At 46.8% G+C, this 27,264-nt stretch overlaps 3 protein-coding genes across 4 annotated transcripts; 2 read left to right on the top strand and 1 right to left on the bottom strand.

Moving 5' to 3' along the window:
• The first annotated feature begins 8,524 nt into the window (after positions 1-8,524).
• Positions 8,525-18,202, top strand: xpot (exportin, tRNA (nuclear export receptor for tRNAs)). Of its 2 annotated transcripts, none has more exons than XM_069519922.1 (25): positions 8,525-8,676; positions 10,089-10,242; positions 10,374-10,456; positions 10,560-10,616; positions 10,737-10,806; positions 10,905-11,123; positions 11,245-11,429; positions 11,530-11,698; positions 11,861-12,097; positions 12,224-12,262; positions 12,351-12,413; positions 12,495-12,619; positions 12,781-12,925; positions 13,011-13,130; positions 13,252-13,346; positions 13,505-13,574; positions 13,715-13,953; positions 14,026-14,311; positions 14,476-14,665; positions 14,812-14,928; positions 15,004-15,119; positions 15,194-15,241; positions 15,324-15,395; positions 15,552-15,608; positions 15,684-18,202. In XM_069519922.1, the coding sequence occupies exons 2-25, from the start codon at positions 10,156-10,158 to the stop codon at positions 15,708-15,710; spliced, it is 2,916 nt and encodes a 971-aa protein (XP_069376023.1). In that variant the 5' UTR covers positions 8,525-8,676; positions 10,089-10,155; the 3' UTR covers positions 15,711-18,202. The 2 variants fall into 2 exon arrangements, with proteins under 2 accessions (XP_069376023.1, XP_069376024.1); XM_069519923.1 differs by having other exon boundaries at positions 8,587-8,676; positions 9,992-10,242.
• Positions 18,203-18,535: 333 nt separating this feature from the next.
• rtcb (RNA 2',3'-cyclic phosphate and 5'-OH ligase) lies at positions 18,536-22,417 on the bottom strand. Its single transcript, XM_069519927.1, has 12 exons — positions 22,011-22,417; positions 21,236-21,314; positions 21,088-21,155; positions 20,903-21,002; positions 20,626-20,782; positions 20,383-20,539; positions 20,091-20,250; positions 19,831-20,006; positions 19,541-19,729; positions 19,349-19,459; positions 19,062-19,181; positions 18,536-18,802 (listed from the first exon to the last, which is right to left on the bottom strand). The coding sequence occupies exons 1-12, from the start codon at positions 22,101-22,103 to the stop codon at positions 18,695-18,697; spliced, it is 1,518 nt and encodes a 505-aa protein (XP_069376028.1). The 5' UTR covers positions 22,104-22,417; the 3' UTR covers positions 18,536-18,694.
• A 507-nt stretch (positions 22,418-22,924) lies between these two features.
• On the top strand, positions 22,925-26,936 carry fbxo7 (F-box protein 7). The gene is made up of 10 exons (XM_069519928.1): positions 22,925-23,052; positions 23,907-24,029; positions 24,114-24,375; positions 24,621-24,869; positions 25,015-25,159; positions 25,388-25,471; positions 25,559-25,654; positions 25,744-25,920; positions 25,996-26,030; positions 26,176-26,936. Exons 2-10 carry the CDS (start codon positions 23,908-23,910, stop codon positions 26,479-26,481), a joined length of 1,476 nt encoding a protein of 491 aa, XP_069376029.1. The 5' UTR covers positions 22,925-23,052; position 23,907; the 3' UTR covers positions 26,482-26,936.
• Positions 26,937-27,264: the final 328 nt, after the last annotated feature.

Here is a 27,264-nt window from a genome sequence, read left to right as displayed (position 1 = left end):
AAAGGACCAGTGTCAAATGAGACGGAGGAGGAACTGACTGTTTCTCTTTTTCAAAGTTTCACAAGCACTGAAAACACTTGAGTCATAAACTGAGATCAAGTCTCTGAAGCCTGCGAGTGATTTACCTTAAAACCCAAAACGTCCTCATCGTCCCTCTGACTCTTTTATTCGCCTCCTTCTGGAGCGTTAACCTAAAAACTGCAGCACCTCAGGACTCTGGCCTCTCGTCTGATCACGGCCGTGCAGGACATTTGGCATTTTGCTCGAGCCGTGCACGTTGTTGCGGGAAGTCGTCCATCTGTCGTCCTACATGTCAGGGGTTGAGGATGGCTCGGGGGGGGGCGGGGGGCCAGGAGGCGGAGCACCAGAGGGGCCTCCAGGCCTGGCTCGGCCTCACTGATCCCTGCGTGGCATTTCCATCCGACCGTGACCTGAGCACCGAGCGCAGCCGGACCGGAGGCAGAGCGGCGGTTTGACTCGGAGGATCGATGGTGGAGCTGCTTCATCAATCTCCTTCTTCCTCCATTACTGCGTTGTCATGGTTTATCACAGCAGCTGATTTAATTAGAATCCAACTGAACCTGTGATTTCAGTTAGAATGATTTCTGTTCTCTGATGGATGAACCATGTTTATAACTCACAGTTCTGAGAACTCACGACTGAATCATTTAACATAGAACTAATTCAGCACAGCAACAATCTAAACTTAAAACACGTGAATAAATAAGACGCAGTTTGAATTCGACCTGATGAGTCTGATGGTGCTGAACAGTTTCTGCTGTGATGTCGTCCTCTCAGATTTCACCGAGGTGAATCCAGAGGGGAAGTCCCTCCATGACTTGGATAAATCACCAACGGTTCGACCTCTGTGGGTCGTCCACTCCCCTGTCCTTCACACAGACACACAGCTCCGTGTCAGGACTCGGACATACGATCCATCACGGGGGCATTATGTGTTGTCCTCATGAGATGAGTAGAGGAGCTTTATTGGAGCTCCGCAGGGACAAGGACGCAGCGGCAGGATGGATGTGAGACGTCCTGATCGATAAGGTGAGGTACTCAGGAGGGGCACTAACCTGGTCGGGCAATGCATCTTCAAATTAAGTGGCCTTGTCACTGCCTGCGATGTTAAACTGCCTTTTTAAAATCCAATGAATAAGAGACTGTGACAAACTGCTGAGAGAATCCAGTCTGTGATATTTCCTCTGAGGTGCGTTTGTTTTCCCACAACAATTAAGTCCTTTCTGTCCGTCCCCGTGAGTCACCAGCCTCCGAGCCTCCGAGGCCTGAGAGGCTGCAGTGATCCACACTCAGAGCAGAAACCAGCTGCAGGAACGTTGAGGTTGAACCACTGTAACTTTACAGCATCTTAAAGATCTCTGTGTTTAAATCACATCACACAACTGATCCACAAACTTCCCTCTTGTTTTTCCAGAAAAAGAAAAGTCAGGCAGAAGAGAAACGACGAGAAACATATTTTTTATTTTTCACATTTTAATTGTTGTGTTTGTTTAATAAATAAATTGTTCTGTGAAAAACAAAACTGTTTCAGTCACTTCATTAAGTTCTGCTCTAAGATCACTGGAGTCCAGAGACCTGCTGCCTCTGGAACAATCATGATGCATTTTATTTTTTAAAGCTTTTAGACTCGGACACTTTAGACTTTATCTTATAATATTATATATATATTTATATATATATATGTAAAGACCATCCCCCTCTGTGCAGCTGTGAAGACTCCTGATGCTTCGTCAACGTGTTAAAAGACAAACGAGCAGAAACCCCCCCCCCCCCCACCCACTTGGTCTGGTCCATTTTACTGCACCTCTGTATTTAACGAGGCTCCGCCCCCTAACTAATGTTTGACCGAGCCAGGAAGAGGAAGTGACGCAGGTCCGAGTGCAGGTAACGAACATTCATTCACTGATCTGAGTAAAGTTCATGTTCGTTCTCAAAACTCTTAGAATAAGATTTTAAACCAAACGTTACAGAAGCTGTGATAATGAATCAAGGTTCACTCTTCAGGTGTCACATCCTCTTTGTTTTATTCATGTTGAGAAATGTTGAAACATATTTTTAAAGAAACGAATGTATTTAAATTTCACTTTTCAACATGAGCAGCTCTGTTATTGTTTGTCCTTCAAGGATCCATTGGTTTGTGTGGTGAACAGACTCAAACTGTAGAAATAGATTCATCGATGGAATTCGTATCATTTCATCATCACACAAACAACTTCTGATTTAGAATGAGACTCAAGCTGCTCCTCTCAGGAGAGGAGGAGGAGGAGAGGAGAGGAGGAGGAGGAGAGGAGAGGAGGAGAGGAGGAGAAGAGAGGAGGAGGAGCTCCTCTCAGTTCTCATCTGTGGAGAGGAGGAGAGGAGGAGGAGAGGAGGAGGAGAGGAGGGGAGGAGAGGAGGAGGAGAGGAGGAGGAGAGGTGGAGGAGGAGAGGAGAGGAGGAGGAGAGGAGGAGGAGAGGAGGAGGAGAGGAGGAGGAGGAGAGGAGAGGAGGAGGAGGAGGAGGAGGAGGAGGAGGAGGAGGAGAGGAGGGGAGGAGGAGAGGAGAGGAGGAGGAGGAGGAGGAGGAGGAGGAGGAGGGGAGGAGGAGAGGAGGAGGAGGAGAGGAGAGGAGGAGGAGAAGAGGAGGAGAAGAGAGGAGGAGAGAAGGAGAGGAGGAGGAGAGGAGGAGGAGGAGGAGGAGGAGGAGGAGAGGACAGGAGGAGGAGGAGGAGGAGGAGAGGTGGAGGAGCTCCTCTCAGTTCTCATCTGTGGTTTTCTCTCCAGTGTTGAATTAATCTCATCAGATAAGAGTCAGAGTTTCTGTTTGGTTCATGAAGTCGCTCAGCGAGGAGGAGGAGAGAGGAGGAGAGGAGGAGAGGAGGAGGAGGAGAGGAGGAGAAGAGAGGAGGAGAGAAGGAGAGGAGGAGGAGAGGGGGAGAGGAGGAGGAGCTCCTCTCAGTTCTCATCTGTGGTTTTCTCTCCAGTGTTGAATTAATCTCATCAGATAAGAGTCAGAGTTTCTGTTTGGTTCATGAAGTCGCTCAGCGAGGAGGAGGAGAGAGGAGGAGAGGAGGAGAGGAGGAGGAGGAGAGGAGGAGAAGAGAGGAGGAGAGAAGGAGAGGAGGAGGAGAGGGGGAGAGGAGGAGGAGCTCCTCTCAGTTTCATCTGTGGTTTTCTCTCCAGTGTTGAATTAATCTCATCAGATAAGAGTCAGAGTTTCTGTTTGGTTCATGAAGTCGCTCAGCGAGGAGGAGGAGAGAGGAGGAGAGGAGGAGAGGAGGAGGAGGAGAGGTGGAGGAGAGGAGAGGAGGAGGAGGAGAGGAGGAGGAGGAGAGGGGGAGGAGAGGAGGAGGAGGAGAGGAGAGGGGGAGGAGAGGAGGAGAGGAGGAGGAGGAGAGGAGAGGGGGAGAGGAGGAGGAGCTCCTCTCAGTTTCATCTGTGGTTTTCTCTCCAGTGTTGAATTAATCTCATCAGATAAGAGTCAGAGTTTCTGTTTGGTTCATGAAGTCGCTCAGCGAGGAGGAGGAGAGAGGAGGAGAGGAGGAGAGGAGGAGGAGGAGAGGAGGAGAAGAGAGGAGGAGAGAAGGAGAGGAGGAGGAGAGGAGGAGGAGGAGGAGAGGAGAGGAGGAGGAGAGGAGGAGGAGAGGAGAGGAGGAGGAGGAGGAGAGGAGGAGAGGAGAGGAGGAGGAGGAGGAGAGGAGGAGGAGGAGAGGGGGAGAGGAGGAGAGGGGGAGAGGAGGAGGAGAGGAGGAGAGGAGAGGAGGAGAGGACAGGAGGAGGAGAGGAGGAGGAGGAGAGGGGGAGGATGAGAGGAGGAGAGGAGAGGAGTATGAGAGGAGGAGGATGAGAGGAGGAGGAGAGGAGAGGAGGAGAGGACAGGAGGATGAGAGGAGGAGGATGAGAGGAGGAGGAGAGGAGGAGAGGAGGAGGGATGTGGTCTCTGGCAGGAGAAGCTCTCTGTGAGTTTCAGTTTGTTCAGTCGTGTCTGAGTTCGTCCATGAGAAACAGTTTTCTGTGTTTTGATCGACTGAACGTCTCAAACATGAGAAACTGGTTCATGATCCTCGAACCCACATTCTAACACCTCGCTGTGCAGATCCTGGTAGAACATAGACCATAGAACATAGACCATAGAACATCAGACCATAGAACATCAGACCATAGAACATAGAACATAGACCATAGAACATAGACCATAGAACATCAGACCATAGAACATCAGACCATAGAACATAGAACATAGACCATAGAACATAGACCATAGAACATCAGACCATAGAACATCAGACCATAGAACATAGAACATAGAACATCAGAACATAGAACATCAGAACATAGAACATAGAACATAGAACATCAGAACATAGAACATCAGAACATAGAACATAGACCATAGAACATCAGACCATAGAACATCAGACCATAGAACATAGAACATAGACCATAGAACATAGAACATCAGAACATAGAACATCAGAACATAGAACATAGACCATAGAACATAGAACATTAGGTTCTGTGTTGGTGGAAGTTTGCAAACAACTTCACTAAGACGTGACGGAGACGTGAAGGAGACGATAAGGAGACGTGAAGGAGACTTGACGGAGACGTGAAGGAGACGTGAAGGAGACGTGAAGGAGACGTGACGGAGACGTGAAGGAGACGTGACGGAGAGATGAAGGAGACGTGACGGAGACGTGAAGGAGACGTGAAGGAGACGTGACGGAGACGTGAAGGAGACGTGAAGGAGACGTGAAGGAGACGTGAAGGAGACGTGACGGAGACTTGAAGGAGACGTGAAGGAGACGTGACGGAGACGTGAAGGAGACGTGACGGAGAGATGAAGGAGACGTGACGGAGACGTGAAGGAGACGTGAAGGAGACGTGACGGAGACGTGAAGGAGACGTGAAGGAGACGTGAAGGAGACGTGAAGGAGACGTGACGGAGACGTGACGGAGACGTGAAGGAGACGTGAAGGAGACGTGACGGAGACGTGAAGGAGACGTGAAGGAGACGTGAAGGAGACGGACTCGGAGGCTCAGACTCTGTGTTGGTTACAGGTTCAGGAAACAGAGAAGCCAGAGGAACAGATCTGGTCCCTGAGGGCCCCTCTGTCCCTTTCACCTCCTGTCAAGAGCGACCAACTTTCCACCAGGATGAAATAAAACCAGAGCAGCTCTGTGGGTTTGGATCGTGCTCCTCAGCAGAGTGACCTTCACTGAGAACTGAATCCTGCAAAGTTTCCTTTTAAAGGAAAAGTCCAACTGACTTGAAGAGATTCAGAAGAACTGAACTAAAAACTCAACAAAGTTAAAGTGATCGACTTTGAATCTGTGAACAAAACACAAGCAGCTGATTGATTCTCTCTCTGGGTCTCATCTCGAAGGTTTGACGGTTCAGACTCGATCTGTCTGGATAACGAACGAGTCCGTCCTCTGGAGAATCGGGTCAGAAACCGTCCTGATCATCTGTTGGAAACTTTCCACTGAAGAACCGTGTTCAGATGAAGTCTGGGCCCGAGCAGAGACACTGAAGACGGACCGTCACAGCTGGGAGCTCTGCTGTTGCTGTGAAAGCTCATATTTCTTCCACTAATTCACTGGCACCATTAAATAAACACTTCACATTCTTTGGCAGCGTCGCTGCATATTTGAGTTTTGCTGCTGTTGTTCAAACAACTTCACGAGTCTGCAGGTCTGAGCACGAGCGTCTGACGCTGGAGAGACGACGACCAACTCTTCTACTGCCAGAGTTCCAACTCACACGGTGTCTCACGGTGTCTCACGGTGTCTCACGGTGTCTCACGGTGTCTCACGGTGTCTCACGGTGTCTCACGGTGTCTCACGGTGTCTCAGCCTCTGGACTCTTGATCTGGAGACGTCCACTTTGTCTGAGTTTTCTTTTGTGTTCGATCAGACTGAGTTCAGATTTGACCATTAATGGATGAATGTTGGTGCTGCAGCCTCAGTTCCGTGTGTGTGTGTGTGTGTGTGTGTGTGTGTGTGTGTGTGTGTGTGTGTGTGTGTGTGTGTGTGTGTGTGTGTGTGTGTGTGTGTGTGTGTGTGTGTGTGTGTGTGTGTGTGTGTGTGTGTGTGTGTGAATATCATCAGGACCTTGAGATTAAGAAGGAAAATCCATTAGGCGTCAGTATCGCAGAGGGCCGGGGGGGTGGGGGGGTGGGGGGGGGGCTCTGCTCAGCTGATTGTCCCCTGGCAGAGGTCACAGGAGCCTGATGACATCACACACTGACAAACGTCACGTTTGGATATTTTATCTCTGATTCGTCCTTTTTTTTTTTTTTTCTTTGAAATTCTGAAATTAAATCAAAGAATTAAATTTAGATCAAATCAAAAACTTATTAGAAAATAATAAAATAACAGAAATTCAAGCTTTTGTCTTAGAGAATATTTTAACAAGGAATATCAGAGCAGTAACAGATATATTTATATTTATACACAGATATATATATTTATACACATATATATATTATCATCAGATCCTCTGCTCAATGTGGACATCTGCTGGAGGCTGAGCTGCAGCACAGGTCCACAGGGACCAGAACCAGGACCAGGATCAGGACCAGGACCAGGATCAGGACCAGGACCAGGACCACAGGGACCAGGTCATTAATTGAACACACACATGAACAATGTGTTTCCTGTTGAACCTGAGTGTGTGAGTGTGAGTGTGTGTGTGTGAGTGTGTGTGAGTGTGTGAGTGTGTGAGTGTGTGAGTGTGAGTTGTCAGATTTAGATCTCGGCCTCCAGCTCCGTGTTCACTGTTTGTTTCTTATCTCAGTTTCAGTGTCGAAGCTTCGAGCTCGTCGTTATTCTTCCTCATATTTGGGTCACATCCCTGTTTCCTCCCCTCATTTGCATAATCACACAAAACCACAGCCAGCCTCCTTTTGGTTTCTATGTCCCCAGACACACACACACACACACACACACTGCTGTGTGTTGTGTTGTGTTGTTGTGTCTGCTGGTTGTGTTGTGTGTTTGTGTTGTGTGTTTGTGTGCAGCTGATAAGAGCAGAAGCTGTTTCCAGTCTCGTCCCTGGCGTCGTGTTTTTCATCGTGAACACAAACACTGAGCTTCTGTCGAACGCTGATAAGAAGCGAACGTGAACTAATCTGTTGTTTCCTGAAAATTAAAAAACAGATTTTAAAAGATAAAAATCCTGAAGAAGAACGAGGATCTAAAATGTTCTGAAAACAGAAGATTGAATTAAAATATGTTTTATTTTTATTACCTCATTTTACTTCAATATAGAAATAAAGAACCTCGTGTTTCATGTTTTCAGGAAATAAAAGAAAACTTGAAATACTTGTTAGAACAAATGATGGTATTTTAGTAATTATTATAATTGTGTAGTACTTTGACTTAATTATTAAACTAAATAGTGAAAATCATAAATATTCTGCCTTTGAGGCTGATGTTAGCTCAACTCATTTTGATAAATCGTTTTGAGTGATTTCGAATCCTCTGGTTCTTCCTGGTTTCCTCTTATTTTTATTTGATATCATTGTGAATTTTGGAACTTTTACTCTTTCTATGAGAGTAAATGTGAAAAACTCAAACAGCTGATAGATCTGACTTTAATAATTATTATAGCTGCGTCTTTCTGCGTCAGGCTGACGATGTATGATATGAGTGGACAGTGTCGTCCCCTGAGGGACACCGAACACTGTCCCATGTGGACAGATTCTGGACACAAGCTAAGGAACTACACACTGTGTGTTTGTCATCAGGTTGAGATCTTCATCAAATCAGTACATTTCAGATGAATTCTCTGAATTATCAAATAAATCAAATGTTTGGTTCATCCATCACTGAGCTGTTGAGCTGCTGTAGTTCTCACTCCTGTCCAGCAGGTGTCAGGTTTTCACAACTTTATACCACACAGCCTGATCGTTCTTTCATTTCACGTCATCACATCTTTAATAACAATACATTTAAAGTATAAATATATCATTACCACAAGTATAATAATATACACAATAAATATAAAGTATAAGTACTGGAACATTATATTATGTATCACAACACATCCGTGTTCATTATCGTTCTGTTTCTGTGTAAACTTTGATATAGTTAGATTTTTAACTATAGCACAGTCACTGCATATCTATTAGAATGATCTTTATAATTTAACAGTATTTATTTTATGTATAAGAACTTTATTCTCGTGCAATATAAGGAAGTTTCATCTTTAAATTCTTCTCACGTTTATTTGGAAAGTACTTGAAAACGAAACACATTGTTATGATTGTTGTTATAATTTATATCATATTTATTCTTTATATTTATTCTTTATATTTATTCTTTATGTTTATGTTTTATATTTATTCTTTATATTTATTCTTCATATTTATTCTTTATATTTATGTTTTATATTTATTCTTTATATTTATGTTTTATATTTATTCTTTATATTTATGTTTTATATTATTCTTTATATTTATTCTTCATATTTATTCTTTATATTTATGTTTTATATTTATTCTTTATGTTTATGTTTTATTCTGATTATCTCATGATCTTATTTCGGTGGGGCGGATGAACCTCTTCCGGGTCAGCACTCCGGAAGTGACCGGGCGGACACGCCGCACAGCCGCTGGTGTGAGTCCGCCTTCGTGCAGCTGACGGTTGAACCGGAGCAGAACCACGTGATGAGGTAAGTTTTCTCTCAGGTGAGATTCGAACTCAGTTCTCCGGGTGAACTTTATTCGGAGTGTGAGGATCCGTCCGGAGACTCGAGCCTGAGCAGGGATCCGCTGAGCGGCCGCTCACGTCACCGAGCTCTGATAAAACCAGAACCAGAACCCGGAGACATCATGGAACTGTCCCCGGCTCCCCCCCCCTGTCAGCGGGACGGGTCTGAAGCTGCCCCCGGTGCTGACCGCCGGTTCCCCCGTGTCAGGATCCCTCCAGCTGCCCAGCTCTGCAGCTAACTGGCCGGCTAACCGGAGCTAGCCCGAGTTAGCCGCTCTCACCCACTCAGTATGGGAGTGAAGTTGTTAGCATGTAGCATCGCAGTGTGAACTTTTCACAGGAGCGGCCCGGACACCGTTAACCCCAACCCGCAGACAGAGACACTGGTGCGGCCTGTTGCCTTCTCACACCCCCCCCCTCCGGAGTTGGTCCCGTTAGCTTCAGTCACCTGCCGCAGCTCCGGTGTTGGTCCTGTTAGCTTCAGCTCCGGTGTTGGTCCTGTTAGCTCCGGTGTTGGTCCTGTTAGCTTCAGCTCCGGTGTTGGTCCTGTTAGCTGCAGCTCCGGAGTTGGTCCTGTTAGCTCCGGTATTGGTCCTGTTAGCTTCAGCTCCGGTGTTGGTCCTGTTAGCTCCGGTATTGGTCCTGTTAGCCGCAGCTCCGGAGTTGGTCCTGTTAGCTCCGGTATTGGTCCTGTTAGCTTCAGCTCCGGTGTTGGTCCTGTTAGCTCCGGTATTGGTCCTGTTAGCCGCAGCTCCGGTGTTGGTCCTGTTAGCTCCGGTGTTGGTCCTGTTAGCTCCGGTGTTGGTCCTGTTAGCTTCAGCTCCGGTGTTGGTCCTGTTAGCTGCAGCTCCGGAGTTGGTCCTGTTAGCTCCGGTATTGGTCCTGTTAGCTCCGGTGTTGGTCCTGTTAGCTTCAGCTCCGGTGTTGGTCCTGTTAGCCGCAGCTCCGGTGTTGGTCCTGTTAGCCGCAGCTGGATGTGTTGACAGGAAGTTGCATCATGTGGCTCCATCTTTCTCTCACGCGCAGTAAACATCAGTCGGATTCATCGATGGATAAATGATCAGCTGATTCTCGATCAGCCACGAGACATCGAGCAGGTCAAGGGTCAGACCGACTGAACTGGTCCCATTGACTCACATCAGAGTGGATTCTATCATTTCATCAGAATGTCCCGTGTCCTCATGTCCTCAGGAAGAGACAGTTCAAATACCACGCTCATCTGAGGTTTCAAAATAAAGGACATGTCCTCTTTACTTCCTGCAGCTCTGTGTTTTCAGATTCACGTGATCTTGTGTGGACTCATCACTAATAACGCTGAGTCATGTCAAGGGTAAACAACGACTGTGTCCCCTCGTCTTTGCTTGGACTCTTCAGATGAGAGGAATCCGTCTGGCTGCAGCAGAGACGACTGAACCTTCCCTGGAGGACAGCTAACCCACGAATGGCCTGCCAGTCTGTCGCCGCAGTCATGGACGAGCAGGCCCTGCTGGGGCTCAACCCGAACGCCGATGCCCGCTACAGGCAGAGGGTAAGACGCTCTCGGTGTTTCACCTGAGCTCCCAGGTCATAATGTTGTTCGAAGCCTCGTGTGATTTAAGTTAGTGACGTGTGGGAGATGAACCAACGATGTAACGGCGGTGTGTGTTCGTGATCCTCCAGGCGATGGCGTACTTCGAGCAGCTGAAGGAGTCTCAGGACGCCTGGGAGGTTTGTGCCGAGGCGCTCGCTAAAGGAATTTACAGGTGCGTTTCTCACCAGAGGTTTTTTTTTTTTAAATCACTGCTGCGATGATCCGTCCACTGACGTCTGACGTGTTGTGACACATTGATCTGTTTGTGATTTCAGTGACGATCACGTGAAATTCTTCTGCTTCCAAGTTTTGGAACATCAGATCAAGTTCAGGTAACGAAGACTTTCTGTTGTGTTGAGCTGAGCCCACGTTAGAGCGCAGCAGAGACGATCCGGAGAGTTCTGTTTATTTTGAAAGTCCAGTGAATGATCACGTGACCCGTTGTGTTTCAGACACGCTGGTCTGAGCGTCGTCCAGCAGCAGCTGATTCGAGAGACTCTGATGAAGTGGCTCCAGTGTCAGGTACAGTCCAGCTCAGAGAGACAGCGCCTGTCACGGTCAGAAAATAAAGATGGACGACATGACAGCTTCTTTTTCTCCTCTGGTCTCGTCGGCTGCAGCTGATGAACGCTCAGCCGGAGAAACCCTTCATCAGGAACAAGGCGGCGCAGGTGTTCGCCCTCACCTTCGTGATGGAGTACCCGACGCTGTGGCCCAAGTTCTTCTTCGACATCCTGTCCCTGGTGGGTCTCAACCCGCACGGCGTCGACGTCTACCTCAGGACGCTGATGGCCATCGACGCTGAGGTGGTGGACAGAGACATCCTGCACTCGCCCGAGGTGCAGTAACACACTCGCCCTCTTTAAGTTTGACATGATAGTTATATAAAGTTTACATACAGAAACTCTTGATTGTACTCGTATAGACTCGGGTTCATCTCCTCGTGTCTTTCGTCCTCAGGAGACTCGTAGGAACACGTTGATCAAAGACAGCATGCGGGAGCAGTGCATCCTGAGTCTGGTGGAGTCCTGGTTCCAGATCCTGCAGACATACCAGCAGTCGCACCCTGAGCTCACCTGTCAGTGTCTGGAGGTGGTGGGGGCCTTCGTGTCCTGGATCGACCTCAACCTCATCGCCAACGACCGGTGAGTCACGAGAGGGCGACTGTGCGCAACAACGATGAGGTTCACAACTAAACGAGTGTGTATTTAAAACGTCGTCCTTCACGTTGTGGTCGGTTCTCAGGTTTGTGAATCTGCTGCTGAGTCAGATGTCGGTGGACGAGCTCAGAGAGGAGGCCTGCGACTGCCTGTTTGAAATCGTCAACAAAGGAATGGACCCGGTGGACAAAACCAAACTGGTGGAGTCTCTGTGCCAAGTGCTGCAGTCGGCTGGATTCTTCAACGTGGAGCAGGTCAGACTTTAAACCAGGATGTCGATGGATTCATTAAAACAAACAGAACCGGCTTCAGGAATGTTTAACTCACTAATATTCTTTCTCACCATGAGGTCACGAGTTCACGAGCTCTTCCTGCTTCTCTCACAATGTTTTATTTTCTATTTCCTGTTTTTTAAGGAGGATGACGTCGACTTCCTGGCCAAGTTCTCTCGGCTGGTGAACGGGATGGGTCAGAGTCTGGTGCTCAGCTGGACCAAACTCGCCAAGGCGGGCAACGTGAAGGAGGCCGCGGAGACGCTGCAGGCGGTGGAGGCCAAAGTGCCGCTGCTGCTGCAGCTGCTGGTGCACGAGGACGACGACATCTCGGCCAACATCGTCGGCTTCTGCTACGAATACCTGCACGTCCTCAAACAGGTGCCGAGGAATCGTTCTCTTTACGTTCGAACAAACTTCAACACTCGATCGTTTTCTGTTTTCAAACTGTAAAATAATCCGAAATAATCTTGAAACAATTTTTAAAGATGTGATTTTGTTTTGCAGCTTCCTCAGTTGACAGATCAGCAGAAAACAAACATCGAGGTGAGTCTTTGATTCGAAACGATTCCGACGAATTTATTTTTACTTGTAAGAACAAAGAGACTAAAACATGGCTGCTGCTTCACCGCAGGCCGTCATGCTCGCCGTCATGAAGAAACTGACGTACGACGACGAGTACAACTTTGAAAACGAGGTGAGTCTCGTGTTCTTCAAGTTCTGACTGTTGCGCTCGGAGGACGTTGAGACGACGTCACGCTCCTGGTTTGTCTTCCAGGGCGAGGACGAGGCGATGTTCGTGGAGTACAGGAAGCAGCTGAAGATGCTGTTGGATCGTTTGGCTCAAGTTTCTCCGGAGCTGCTGCTGGAGGCCATTCGCCGAGTCTTCACCAACACCATGCAGTAAGAGCACGCCGGTGTTCCACATCACAGCAGCTTCAGAGAGTCGGAGAGAAGAGTTCACTTTTCTTAAACTGCATCAAACGAGGAGAAAAAAAAGACTTGTGGAGGCCAGACGTAACCATAGCAACTCAAACGTACCGTGTGGATTCTTTGGTTTTCAGGAACTGGCAGACGGCCTCGTTCATGGAGGTGGAGGTCGCCATCAGGCTGCTGTACATGCTCGGCGAGGCCCTGCCGGCGTCTCACGGCGCTCATTTCTCCGGTGAGACGGTGAAGACGAGCGCTCTGCAGGACATGATGAGGACGGTCAGTTCCGTGACTCTAAAACGTCTGTTTAGCTGCTCGTGTTTTTTCCCCCTTCGCTCACGTCTTCGTGTGTTTGAATCCTCAGCTGGTGTCGTGTGGCGTCAGCAGCTACCAGCACAGCTCCGTGTCTCTGGAGTTCTTCGAAACCGTCGTCCGATACGACAAATTCTTCCTGGTGGAGCCGCAGCACATTCCCAATGTTCTGGTGAGAAACCAAGATCTGCTCATGAGTTTCTTTTTCCAAACAGACCAGGAAGTCGTCTTTGAATCTGAGTTAGTTTGTTTGTAAAGATGTGACGCCCCCGTTGTGTTGTGTTCACTGTCAGATGGCGTTCCTGGACCAAAGAGGACTGAGACACAACAGCCCGAAGGTCCGCAGCAGAGTGGCCTACCTCTTCTCCAGATTCATCAAAACTCTGCAGTGAGTCCAGCTTCACTCATCAAATCCTGATTCTGAGGTTTTTAAAAGATTCATCGAGCGACAGATGAATCACTCGAGCTCAGGGTCGTTGTTACGTCTGATCTGATTGTCACAGATTCCTTTAGATATGTGGCGTCACTGATTTTCTCTGCCGACAGTAAACACATGAACGCCTTCATCGAGGACATTCTGACCAGGATCCAGGACCTGCTGGCGCTCGCTCTTCCCGTAAGTTTCAACACGTGATCGCTCGCATGTCGTTTCACCCTCGAACACTCGGGATCGTGCCGCACGTTTTCAAACACATTTCAATTTAGAAAATAAATCTGAGCGTGTCGTCTTCATCATCTTCACCATCGTCTGTCCAGGAAAACGGTTTCCTGGCGCTGCTGACCAGCGACGACCAGCTCTTCATGTTTGAGACGGCCGGGATTCTGATCGTGAACGGAGAGAGTCCCGCTGAGAGGAAACAGGCCCTGATGAGGAGTCTGCTGGCGCCGCTGATGGACGCTTTCCACCTGCTGCTCGCCAAACTGTTGCAGGAGACGGAGGAGGAGAGACAGGCCGCCCTCGCCGACTGTCTGAGCCACGCTGTCGGATTCGCCAGGTGAGTGTCGGACAGCAGCGTCTACCTGACGCCGAGCGGCTGACCTCATCGTCTTCCTGTCTCTGTTCGCAGTCGGACCAGTAAGGCGTTCAGCAACAAGCAGACGGTGAAGCAGTGCGGCTGCACCGAGGTCTACAGAGACTGTCTGCAGACCTTCCTGCCTGCGCTGAGCTGTCCTGTCCAGCGGGGGGCTCTGCGCAGCTCGGTTCGCTCCTTCCTGCACCGGATGATCATCTGCATGGAGGAGGAGGTGCTGCCGTTCATCCCCGCCGCCTCCGAACACATGCTGAAGGACTGCGAGGCCAAAGACCTGCAGGAGTTCATCCCGCTCATCAGCCAGATCACCGCCAAGTTCAAGGTAGGCGGGGGGGAGTCAGGTTGAGGACGAGGACGCTGCAGCAGCTAAAGAACGTCTGGAATCAAAACTTCAAATTTAAATTAAACAAACTAATTTGCAGCTGATTCGTTGTCGTCATCGAGCGTCACCAGGTTTAACGGCCTTTTCTCACGTTGCCATGGCAGCGGCAGGTGTCCCCGTTCCTGCAGCAGGTCTTCATGCCGCTGGTCCTCGCCATCTTCGAGGTGTTGGCTCGGCCGGCGGAGGACAACGACCAGGCGGCCGCTCTGGAGAAGCAGATGCTGCGGAGGAGCTACTTCACCTTCATCCAGACCATCACAGGCAGCGGCATGAACGAGGTGATGGCCAATCAGGGTGAGTCTGGCTAACGGTTTCCTCTCGTATCCACTCTTTATGCTAAGCTAAGCTAACAGCAACTTTACACTGGATTAAACTTTCATCAAGAAAACAAAGAACTCGACGACGTCACTGAAACTTTAAACCCACGCTGCGTTTCCCAGGAGCTGAAAACATCGAGCGGGTCGTGTTCACCATCATCCAGGGAGCGGTGGACTTCCCCGACCCCATCGCTCAGAAAACCTGCTTCATCGTCCTGTCGAAGCTCGTGGAGCTGTGGGGTGAGAACATCTGCAACACATCCACTGATGAATGATTGTTCACTTCCTGTTACTGACGCTGTCGTGACTCCGCAGGAGGGAAAGACGGCATGGTGGGCTTCCCCGACTTCATCTACAAACACATCGTCCCCGCTTGTTTCCTGGCTCCTCTCAAGCCGACCTTCGACCTCTCTGACGCTCAGACGGTCCTGGTGAGTCTCTGAGTTCAGGCTGGAAACGCCTCGTGTCAAACACCTGTCCCTGAATCCTCGTCTTTGTTTTGCAGACTCTGTCAGAATGTGCCGTCACTCTGAAGACGATTCATCTCAAACGGGTGAAAACAGATTCTGTGTCTTTATCTCAAGTATTTTCTCTCTGGGTGAATTTCTTCTCACCGGTCGGTTGTTTCCTTCCAGGGGCTCGAGTTCATCCAGTTCTTACAGCAGGAGTATCTGCCCTCGCTGCAGGTGTCGCCAGAGATTTCACAGGTGAGACTCGTCCGCACGTCACCTCGAACGCTTTGTGATTCGCTGAAATACTAGTGGGAGTGGTGCATTGTGGGAAATGTAGTTTTTAAAGGAGCGTTTCAGTGATGAGATGTGGATGAAGACGATGTCCCTGCTTCCTACTTTTCATTTCCACAGGAGCTGTGTCAGGTTCTTCAGCAGCCGGACGTCAAAGTCCTGAAGAGCTACATCAAGGTACGAGTGTTCGTTCTGTGTGGTCGCGGCTCCGCCAGCGTCCGAGTCACGTCTCACCCGTGTTTCTCGTTGCAGGCGTTCTTTCAGCGAGCGAAGCTGTAGCAAATAAAACTGGAAGTTCACTGGGACTGAAAGGACTCTTCACAGAAGGTGGGCGGACACGCTGCTTTACAACAAAAAATAAAATGGAACTTAGCATAGGAGCTGCTTTTGCACTTAAGAAGTAAATGCATAACGAAGCCCAGTCCGTCTAAGTCGAGGAAAACGGACAGAAGGTCAGTGGACGGATAAACGTCCTCCAGCTACCGAGAGACGAGCTGTCCACGTGGACTCGAGACGTGGACAACGCTCTGAGAACTTTGTGGAAAACGTGGAGTCTGTGTGGAAAAGGGCTTTTGGACGTGGAACACGGATCTGTGGGAGAGGACGTCTCGTGGAGAAGGTTTGGAAAAGATCCCGACGCTTCTGAGACTCTGTGTAACCAGAGCTTTATTCTAGTGGAACCTTCAGTAGAAAACACATTTCAACACTCGCCACAGGATGGATAAAAAAAAAAAAAGGGCTGAGTCGCATGATTTATCTGAAACGTGGCATTAATGATTTGGTTTAATGAGCTGAGGGACGGTTGGGTTTAGTTTGAAGTGAAACGTTTCAGCTCGACGTGCGTCCGCCTTCCACTGACCTCATCTTCCTCCATTTACAAACAATCCTCGTCGTTTTGTCTCTTTACGTTAATCACATGATCGGATGCAGGAGCTACGTCAGCGGTGAGTTTATGAGTAAATTACCTGGAACTCTGACAGAATACGTTCGGCTGTTTTTGAATTTCAAACTGAACTTAAACAGGAACAAAGTGTAAATAAGAGAATAAGATGTGGGAGAATGTAAATAAAGTTCCTAGCTTTAGTTTTTTTAAATCTTCTCTCACATATGGAAACTAAACGTCGGAGCTCGTTCTGCCAGGAAATGGAAAGAGGATAAAAGTTTTGACGTCTCGTCACATTTTCAGGATCTTTGAGACATGAGTTAGATTCTCAAAGTGAAATTTACTCTTTAATACTTTTGATTCAGTAAATCTCTGATTTAAAATCTCAAAATGTAAAATACTGAAAACAGTAAAATATGAACTGTTTATTTTTCAGAAAGTGAATTGACTCATTTTATGTCTTGACTAAATGTCAAAACTAAACTATTCATACTTGTGTGTTTATCTTATTCTTAAGCAGCTTTTTCCTGTTCGTGGCAGTAACGAGCTTCTGCAGAAACAAACTCGTTTGTAGGAGTCGCTCGTGCACGGCTGCTGTAAAAACAGGAATCTGCTCGTGCACAGAAGCAGCTCAGTGAATTTATATCGATTGATTCTACAAAACGCTTTTTTTTTGCAAAGAAAAACTGTGAAGCAGCACGAAGCCAATCAGACGACGAGATCTACAGATTCAGTCGCTGTAAAAAAAAAAGTAACGACGAATCTGTGCAGACACTGTTCAGTTGTGACGCCGTTTTTTTACAATATCTCGGTTATAGAAAATACATACACACAATACACACTGTCCTGTTTCCACCATTCACAGCATCCTGTCGTGGTTAGTTGGTTTTTGAAGTTCGGTTTATTTTCCTTCAGTTTTAAAAAATATTTTCCCAGAGAAAGAACTGATTTAAATTAAATGAGGATTCACAGACGATCAATATGTTGACAAGAAAATAAAAACTCACCTAAATAATTGAACTGATAATTGTCAAACGTTGTTTAATACACTCCACAGATTCAGTTCATTCAAACCTCGACAAAAGAGAAGTGACATTTTATTTAGTGAATCTGTAAAAAAAAAAAAAAAAAAAAACATTTTGTAAAACTTGAGTGTGACTCCAAAAAGTGATTTGAGTCTGAGACAAACTCCGAATAGAAACTTTACTTTGAAGAGAAATCCTCTTGGGGAAAAAAATAATTTCTGTTTCTCCTTTTAATTAAAACCAAGCTAGAGACGAGAGCACGTTCGTGAAGCGCTCAGACGTTTCAGGAAACAACACGTTAAAAACACGTCAAGCTAAAGTTCACATGTTCCACTACAGTGGAAACAGATGAAAATATCAAGACTCAGTTTAAAAGGTTCTCGCTGCTGAAATCTTCATGGTGCTTCTTTCTTTTTAGAGAAACAGGTTTCAAACAAACTGGATCCGTTCTGAGCTTAGAACCATTTAGTCAAATGTTAATTAAACTTCACATGTTGAACTGTAACTTTAAGTTTTCATTCTTTAATGAGACTTTAAAACATCTGTATAGAAACAGCGACACACGGTGGTTCGTCTGTATCTGCACTTAATTCCCACGTTAAACGAACAAAGTTCCCTCATCTTCACCACCAGGTGGCGCCACACTGAACCAGGACGTCAAGACATTTTAAATAAACACTTAAAAAAAACAACAATCATCTTCAGTCGAAGTTTATCGATGAATTAACAAAGTTTTTTTTTTTGTTTTCAGCCGAACTAGTGAATTTTGCTCAATGTCAGAAAAATTCACTGAATGAAAAAGTTTGATGGTGAAATGTTGAATTTTTCTGTTAGAACCAATAAAGTGTTTATTCATCCGAAAATGTTTCATGAGATTTTAATCAAAAAGGTTCTTGTCAATAAAAACACTTAATAAATACTTTGTATATTTATATATAAACCAGTAAGAAAATTACTGAGCTGCTTAATATTTACTATTTGTTTCCTCAATGGAAATAATATTTAACTTCCTGTTGATGTTTCACAGGACGAGACGTCCGCAGGAAGTTTCACTGAGAATAATTATTCAACTGAATCTGACGCGAAACATTTTGAATTAAACTGAAACCATGTGACTGAAGAGTCGCCGCTGCTCTCGTGACGCAGAGCGACTTCGTGTTTTCACTTTCTTCTGCTACAGAAAATATTTCACTCAGTTTTCAGTGATCGTCTTTATTCGATCACACATTTGGCAAAAAATCAGAAAAATATTTTCATTCTGTTGCTTTTCACAAATTAGATTCACTTTGTTCTCAAAAGAAAAAAAAAAGTGCGTTTGCCTCTTGAACACTTTGTTGAATTGTCTCTGAGCAGCTTCAACCTTTAATCACGGCGATCGGTCGCAGCTTGATCGCCTTCTTACTGATTCCAGCGTCGTGACATGTGTTCACCACGTCCGTCACGTTCTTGTACGACTCAGGAGCCTGGAGGAAAAACAGAAACTCAAGTAACTAAAGAAAATACAATCAATTATTTCAAAGTTAATTAATATGTTTTTATATTTTAAAGAAATTACAACTTAAAAAACTTTTAATATATAATAAAGAAAGATTTTTAAATGAGAAACTAAATTAAAAAAGACTTTAAACCAACAACAACACGATAAATAATATTTGAAATATATAAAATGACAATAATGACTTTGTCTTTATTAAGACGTTCAGTGTCAAACGTTTTTCTCACCTCCTCCATGACCAGTTTGGGTGAAGCCACTCGGATGGCGATGCCCTTGTCGGCGAGTTTGTCCAGGACGTCCTGGAAGTCCAGGTTCCTGCGGGACTTCGCTCGAGAGAGAGCGCGTCCCTGAAACGACGACAAGAGAAGAACGACGTCAGACAAAGTGATGAGACAAACGTCTCTGGACGTTTGTCTCATGATGAAAACTTCTTTGGGACTTGGACACGAGGACGTCCATGTTTTTCCAAACATCGATCATCCGATGGAGACGATGGACGTGACGGGACTCTTACCGCTCCGTGACAGGTGGTACCGAACGTCTCCGTCATCCCCTGATCGGTCCCCGTCAGGACGTAGCTGCAGGTTCCCATCGTCCCTCCGATCAGCACCGGCTGACCTGTGAGCTGAACCAATCAGACGAGGAGAAAGTCAGCGGCGGCACGGTGGACGTGTGACTCGTACTGCGTCGGAGGCGGCGTGCGTACCTGGTAGTCGACGGGGATGAGCGGGTGGTGCGGAGGAAACGCTCTGGTGGAGCCTTTGCGGTGAATGAGCAGCGTTTTCTGTCTCCCGTCCACGATGTGCTCCTCCACCTTGGCGATGTTGTGAGACACGTCGTAGATGACGTGCATGTCCAGGTCGTCCGGCGTCGTGCTGAAGACTTCAGAGAACGCCTGAGAGGAAGACGACAAGAACAGACTTCATCCATCTATCAGTTTCCATTCATCCCTCCATCCTCTCCTCCTCTCTCCCGATGGAGTGATGAAGACTCTACCTGTCTGGTGAGGAAGGTCATGGACGAGCGGTTGACCCAGGCGTAGTTTCCCGCCGCAGCCATGCCCTTCAGGTAGTCCTGACCTTCCTGTGACGTGATGCGAGCGCACGCCAGCTGACGGTCGTTCACCACGATCTTATCCCTCTTCATCGCCTTCTCCATGGCGACCAGAGCATCTGAGAAACCAGAGAATTGAAATGATTCGTTCACTTTTCAAATGAATAACGAGCAACTGAGTGATTCATGATTGCAGTTCCTACCTGTGGCCACCTGGTGTCCGAGGCCTCTGCTGCCGCTGTGGATCATCACACACACCTGACCTTTGTGGTCGATGCCCATCTTCTTGGCGGCGTAGTCGTTGTAGATCTCGTCCACCACCTGGATCTCAGCGTAGTGGTTTCCTGCTCCCAGAGTTCCGAGCTGCACGACACAGAAACATGGAGTCAGCCTGACAACGTCCCTGAAACCAGCAGGGGGCGACTCCTCTGCTGGTTTCTATAGAAAATGACTCGGCTGTAAATAAAGACGCGAGCTCCGGGGCTGATGGGATACCTGGGGGAGGCCTCTCTTCTTGGCCTTAGAGGACACCTTGTTGGGGTCGGCCTGCAGCATCCGGCCGTACTCCTCACAGTGCTCCTTATCCTCGGCCCAGGCGTACCCCTCCCTCAGAGACCAGTCCACCCCCATCTCCAGCGCCTCCTCCAGGTCCCTGGTGACACACGGGAAACGGTTCACACATGTAAACAGGAAGTTCCTGCTCTGATCTAGTTTCAGTGTGGGCGGATCTTTCCGTACTTGGCGCTCATGGGGATGACGCCCTTGGATCCGACTCCGACCGGGATGTGGTTGAACAGACTCTGAGCGAGCTGCTCCTTCACAGGCTGCACGTCACGCTCGTCCAGGTTCGTCCTCAGGAGACGGACGCCGCAGTTTATGTCGAAGCCGACGCCACCTGCAGGAAAAATGATTATTTCTTTTCCTTTGGTGCAATTCCAGAATCTTTCCATGAATCAGTTGATGTCACCATTGTTTGATCACTAAATGTTCTCTGATGCTCTGGAGCGTCACGTACCTGGAGACACCACAGCATCAGGGTCGTTCATGTCGAAAGCCGCCATGTTTCCGATCGCAAACCCGTATCCGGAGTGGACGTCTGGGAGCCCGATCGACCTCTGAGGGGAAATAAATACAAATCAAAACCTTCAGCAGTTCCATCTTTAAACTCTCAGGGTTTTTTCTACGCATCACGTTACTCACGTGAATGATCCCGGGCAGCGCCGCCACGTTTCCAATCTGCTTCATGGCAGGAAGGAAGCCACCGAACCCTGAGAGGAAGAAGAAGAAGATAAATGATGAGAGAGAGAGACAGAGAGAGAGCAGGTGGAGGTGAGGTGGGCGAGCTGACCTCCTCCTCGACAGGCGTTACGAAGCTCCTCAAACATCAGCTTCTCCAGAGAGTCGTTGACGTAGAAAATCCCTTCGACCTGAGACGAGAAGACGTTTGACTGTCAGTGAGAACAGGTCGACGTCATGTGACCGAGCTGATGGAACGAATCCATCATCGTGTTCAACAGTTTGGTTTCCTCTTAGTTTGTCAGATATAAATGAAGTTTATCAGTTGTTTGTCTTGTTCAATATTTATATTTAAACCATACACGATGATCGAATGTCTGTTTTAAGTTGTTTAAATGAAACTTTTTGTTCGACAGTTTCTCCTTTAGTAAGAGATGATCAACCATGATCTATTAAAATAACACTATTTACATGACGTAAACGTGACGTCACTTCTGTTACTAAGTAATAAAAGTAATACTCGTTTATTTTTTTAGCTTTCTGAAGATCCAGTTCTGTTCTTGTGCTGAACTCCATTAGATCATTAACGTGTTCTTGAGTCAAACACTGTTTTCATCCAAACCTCAGGTCATGATGTAATATATTTTAAATGAGTTAGCATCAGTGGGACCTTCTCCTGGATTCGTCTCATGTTTCATCACCGACAGTTTCGTCTCTGAGCTTCAGCAGCAGATTTGAACTCGTGTCTTCATCGGCATTGAATGAATGTTGTGAACAGGGTCCGTCAGTTATTTCTCGTATTTTCCGGAGGGACTTCTGAATGGTGACAGTGAGAGTTAGCCGACATGTGCTAACGGAGCTAACCGGTTAGCTTGCTGACTTCTCACCTGCATGTTGGGGACGAAGCCTTTCTTGATCCTCCAGCAGTTACTGGACAGTTTGTCCAGAAACTGCAGCTCATCGTTGTAACTTCGGCTCATTTCTGACGCACACACTTTTCGTTGTTACGGTTTAAACGACGCGTTTCTGCGCAGAACTGAAGCTAGGAGCCAGCGCAGCGCTACGGAAGCCTGTGAGCAAGCTGACCCAAAAACGCGATTGATAAACTGGACGTGACGCATGAAAATAAATGAAAAATAAAACAAAATGGCGACTGAAGGTTTTTTTTAGAATAAAACTACAAAAGTCAAAGTGAAGCTGAAATTAAAACGAGCCTGTTCTCTCTCGCTCGCCGTAGTTGTAGTCAAGTTACACTGTGACGTGTTCGGCGGAAGACAGCGACAAAAACACGGATGTTTGGAGACTGGCCTCCAAAACAAAAGCACGATTCAGACTTTTGCTTTTACAAAACTTGAAAAAACAAATTATTATTGTTTGTTCGTTGGAACTTGATGAAGTGAAAAAGTTTATTAGAGTGACTCTCACAATGTTGGAGTCATGACAGCGGTGGACACACGGTGGCGCTGTCATGTTATTAAGACTGATTGAGGGACGCAGGTGAACACGTGATCTACAGGAAACAACAAACATCTGCTACAATCAGGTTTAAACTCCAGATTATTTTACATTTTAAAGATTCAAAAAGAAGCAGATGATGAAACTGTTGTTCAGCTCAGTTTGTAATTTTAATCTTTGTATTTTATCTGAACAAAGTCGATTTTCCTGTAAATAATAAGATAAGTCTTATAGTTTTAAATAAAGAATAGTGTCCAGCTGCTCTTTGTGATTTTATTATGTTTCAATTAAGCTTAGAAGCAAATGAAATGTCGTAAAGATGGTTTTGGTTTTATTTTGAAGGTCTCACCCGGAGGTGCAGTGTCAGTGCGCGCGGTGTTTGTCGCTGGTTTCCGGTCTGAGTCTCTTCGATGTTTACAGAAATTTTACAGAAAAGTCAGAAAGTCTTCGCATTTCTTCTGCTGACGTCATCAGGTGAGAGCTTTTCATGTTTCTAAGTTGAGAGTGAAACTTTCTCTCCTCGTTTCCTGTGACGAGCTGTTTTCATCCGGAAGCTGAAACATCAACATGTTCTGAGAAACGAAAACGAAACATGCGAACGTTTTATTCTCCTTCATCACATCTACAGTATTCATCATCATCATCATCATCATCATCATTATTATTATTATTAACATTATTGTTCTGCTGAGTTCATTTCTCTTCGTTAGACTCGTGTGTAGATTTTCTCGTGTGTAGATTTTCTCGTGTGTAGATTTTCTCGTGTGTTGAGTTCCTCTGAGTTTAATCTTCATTTCAATGTTCATTAACGGGAAATTAAAGTTTCCTGCATCAGATGTTTATTAACGTGTTTAATCAGAACTCAGTTGTTCGAAGCTGAAGTTCATTCAGAGGAAAAAATGACAACAATGACTCAACAAAAAACCAAACATGGTGAATTCCTGACGAGCTTTGGTTCAGATGAACTTTTCATTTGATTCTGGTTCAGTTGGAAAATGATGTTTGTTCTGAAACTCGTTATTTTCATGACAAATCCAGAAAAATTCACAGATTTGTCTGTTTTATTAAGTTTGTTCGACCTGTTTTCATCCTGTTTAATAACCATGACACAGGATTCAGCTGGTTTGTGCTTCGATGTCTTTGTATCTGACGAAGTTTTACTGTGAATTAAAACACAGAATGTGTATCATCAGTATTATTAAACTCATTTGTACGTGAAGATGGTTTGTTAAACTCAATTTATTTCCCACAATCCCCCTGTTCAGATACTTTAGGGATGATGAATTCATTCTGTGTTTGGTGACTTGACGTCTTTTTGTCATCCTCAGTATGAAGCTGCGGATCCGGGTCATCAGACAGACGAGCCGGGTGGAGCTTCTGGGAGAAGAACCGACGGTGACGGAGCTCAGGGATCACATCAGGGAGACGGTGCTGACGTCTCATGGACTCAGGTTGGACATCAGCATCGTCTTCATGAACTTGGTTGGATGCAGCCGGGTGACGGTGTAGATAAGTGTCTTGTGTTTCTGTCTCAGTCCAGACACGGAGTTCAGTTTGTCTCTGAACAGCTCAGAGCTTCTGTCAGACACCGGCCAGACTCTGTCGTCCTGCGGCATCGTCTCTGGAGATCTGATCTGTGTCCTTCTACCCGAGTCTGTGGCCGCTGCTGCCGCCTCGCCCCCCTCACACCCCTCACATCCCTCCACCAGCTCCACCAGCTCCACCAGCTCCACCAACACAACCAGCAGCCGAGCAGAGAGCCGGACTCAGCCGATGGCCGCCGCCACATCGAGTCAGGTGAGTGATTCCTGATGTGATCTGAATCTCAGCAGTTGCTTGTTAGAATGACTTTAATCACAAGATGTTCATGTCATCAATAATCTGCCTGATACACGTTGGACACAACTTGTTGAAGTTGTTGATTAAACCTGGAGCAGGAGAGAGGAAACTCTGTAGAGCAGCCAGCCACCAGGGGGCGATCCAGATGTCTCAGCACCTCATTGTTAATTGTTTGATCCTGGTGCTTTTGTTTGATGTTAAAGTCCAGCAGCAGCTGTGCAGCACTGACGGAGTCCCCTGAGGACCCGGACCCTGAGGACCCGGAGCCTGAGGACCCGGAGCCTGAAGCTCCGGCCTGCAGCTGGGAGCCGATGCTGTGCAGCGAGGCGGAGGAGGGTCAGGCTCCTCTGTCTCTGGAGCTGCTCCACCACAGCGCCCACGTCTCCAGCCCCAGCGAAGCCGTCATGGTGGCAGGAAACCTCCTGATGCTGGAGACCGGGTTCGTCCCTCAGGTGAGTCGATGCTCTCTGTCTCTTATTTCTATGAACTTTAAAAAGTTCCAGATTGAATCACATGGTTCAGACTGAGCAGTTTTTATGTTTCAATGTTTTTCTGTGATAAATCAAAATGTTTCGGTGTTTTTCTCTCCGTGTCGAGGCGTCCGAGCTGAAGCCCGGTGAGATGCCCGGCGGCTGGAGGTCGACCGGCGGACTCTACAAACTTCCATACACACACCCTCTGTGTGAGAACAGCCTGGCCGTGGTGGTGGGTGTGGTCATGGGCCCCGTGCTCGTCATCAACGGTGAGTTCAAACACGACATCAAAGCTCAAAGTTTTTCTAATTTGTTCTTTATTTTCAATAAGCTTCTCTGCAACTTCAGTTTATTCCAAACGCTCACATAAGAAAAACAAAAGAATAAATTCCAAGTAAAAACATTAAACTTCTAAAAGTTGTTATAAAGTTTTTCTTGGTGAAAAAAAGAATGAAAATGTTTTGATGACTGACGTGTTTCTTCTTCTTCTGTCTCAGCCACTCTGAAGGTCAACGACTCGGTCGACACGATTCGCAAACTGTGTTTGAACCCGAGCAGCTACGTGACGGACGAGTGGCCAGGTAGAGCTCTGATTGGTCCGTTTGACTCTTCACGCCGGAGCGTCGGTGGCTGACCTCAGCGTTAACCTCTCTGCCGTTGTCTTCCAGGAGAGAGCGCAGCGGCAGCGTTCACAAACCTGAGCAAACTGTCTCGACTGTTCAAAGACCAGCTGGCGTACCCGCTGATCGCCGCCGCCAGAGAAGGTAGAGACGACGAGAGCAGGTCACAGGTTCAGTTTTATCGTATTATCGCTTAAAAACTTCAGATCATTTTACCGTGATCCTGTTTCCAGCGATGGCTCTGCCGGTGGCGTTCGGTCTGGCGGCTCTTCCTCCGGAGCTCCTGCTGCGAGTCCTGCGGCTGCTGGACGTCCGCTCGGTGGTGAGACTGTCGTCCGTCTGCAAACACTTGAACGTGGTCACGTGTGACGCGACTCTGTGGAGACACCTGTACCGCCGAGAGTTCCCAGGTGAGTTCACGAGATGTGATGAAAGTAAATATGATTCAGTGTCGTTAATAATCTGAGTTTCTGTGTTTGGTTCAGAACCAGCTTCCAGCAGAGACACAGACTGGAGAGAGGTGAGGTTTCAATCATTAGTCAGCTCCAATAAAGTTTGACTTATCTTCATGGGATCATTTGAAGTGATGCAGAAACTTCAACATTTTTCTTCCAAACGTTGGAATCTTCAGATTTAACTTTAGATTTTCATGTTTTTTTCTGCAGCTTTATAAAAAGTTCCATCAACTCCGTGAACAAAGACGCGCCGCTCGCCGCCGCATCCTCCCCCCCTTCCACCGGAACCCCCGAGACATCTTCAGGTTTGTGCCCCACCCCCTAACGCCTCCGCTGCCCGGCATCATCGGAGGAGATTATGACCAGAGACCAAACCTGCCCCACGGCCTTCTGCCCCACGGCCTCCTGCCCCGCCCCCGCTTCGACCCCATCTCCGCCCACCGTTATCACGACCGACCCCTGAGAGGTCGACCAATGGGAGGGCGAGCTGGGGACGTCCAGCGAGGATTCATCTGATTGTTGAGACTCTGAACGAGACGAGTGTTTGTTTCCTGAAACACTAAATATTATTATTATTAATAAAGTGTGACGATGTGTTCAGGGTCTGAGGCAAAACGACTGTTTCAGTTTGTGGTGAATTTATTACAAGTTCTGATTTCATCTGGATTTAGTTTTTAACTGAAATATTATTTTTCTTTAGATAAAAACAGAGTTCAGCAGATCGACTTCTTTAAACGTGAATGTCTTCTTATAATAACATTTACTATCTGTGTTTTACTTCAACCGAGATTTGAGAAATTTCGATTTTTGAGGAAATATTCAAGTGAAACATTAGAATTGAGTTTTATTTGCTGATTAAGACTTTGAGGAACAAAGTAAAAATATGACTTAAAACCACGTGTGATGTTATTTTGTATATTTGAATTATAAATCTTTATTAAACCACATGTTATAAGTACACCGTGATAAAAGTATGAATTGACTTTGTTTCTGAGACGAACTTGAATCAGGAGTTTATATAAAAAGGAGGTGATTCTTATTTTACTTCAGGAACATTTTAGTTTTTGTCACAAACTCAAAGATATAAAAATATTTCTGACACAATGACGTCATCTTTTGTCTCAGACAAAGGGTGCGCTCGTTTGAAGACCCGGGTTTCACCGGCGGCACAGCCTCGTCCGGGCGGGCGGAGTTAGACGGTTCAAACCAAACAGTAACTTCCTTCCTGTGGGATCACGTGACGGACTCTGGACCAATGAGAACAGGAGAATTTACCGTTGGATTCATTTTATTAATATT

This window comes from Paralichthys olivaceus, chromosome 23 (assembly GCF_024713975.1).
Source record: "Paralichthys olivaceus isolate ysfri-2021 chromosome 23, ASM2471397v2, whole genome shotgun sequence".
In the NCBI taxonomy this organism is placed as follows: Eukaryota; Metazoa; Chordata; class Actinopteri; order Pleuronectiformes; family Paralichthyidae; genus Paralichthys; species Paralichthys olivaceus.
The sequence above is the reverse complement of the archived record's forward strand: the minus strand, read 5'-3'. Positions and strand labels throughout refer to the sequence as shown.

Coding starts and splice junctions, on each gene's coding strand:
- xpot (XM_069519922.1), top strand. CDS start 10,156: ATGGCCTGCCAGTCTGTCGCCGCAGTCATGGACGAGCAGGCCCTGCTG. Junction 10,243..10,373: donor ATGCCCGCTACAGGCAGAGG/GTAAGACGCTCT, acceptor GTGATCCTCCAG/GCGATGGCGTACTTCGAGCA. Junction 11,430..11,529: donor AACCTCATCGCCAACGACCG/GTGAGTCACGAG, acceptor GTCGGTTCTCAG/GTTTGTGAATCTGCTGCTGA.
- rtcb (XM_069519927.1), bottom strand. CDS start 22,103: ATGAGCCGAAGTTACAACGATGAGCTGCAGTTTCTGGACAAACTGTCC. Junction 20,251..20,382: donor AGAAGAGAGGCCTCCCCCAG/GTATCCCATCAG, acceptor TGTGTCGTGCAG/CTCGGAACTCTGGGAGCAGG. Junction 18,803..19,061: donor CCAAACTGGTCATGGAGGAG/GTGAGAAAAACG, acceptor TTTTTCCTCCAG/GCTCCTGAGTCGTACAAGAA.
- fbxo7 (XM_069519928.1), top strand. CDS start 23,908: ATGAAGCTGCGGATCCGGGTCATCAGACAGACGAGCCGGGTGGAGCTT. Junction 24,030..24,113: donor CTGACGTCTCATGGACTCAG/GTTGGACATCAG, acceptor TTTCTGTCTCAG/TCCAGACACGGAGTTCAGTT. Junction 24,376..24,620: donor CCGCCGCCACATCGAGTCAG/GTGAGTGATTCC, acceptor TTGATGTTAAAG/TCCAGCAGCAGCTGTGCAGC.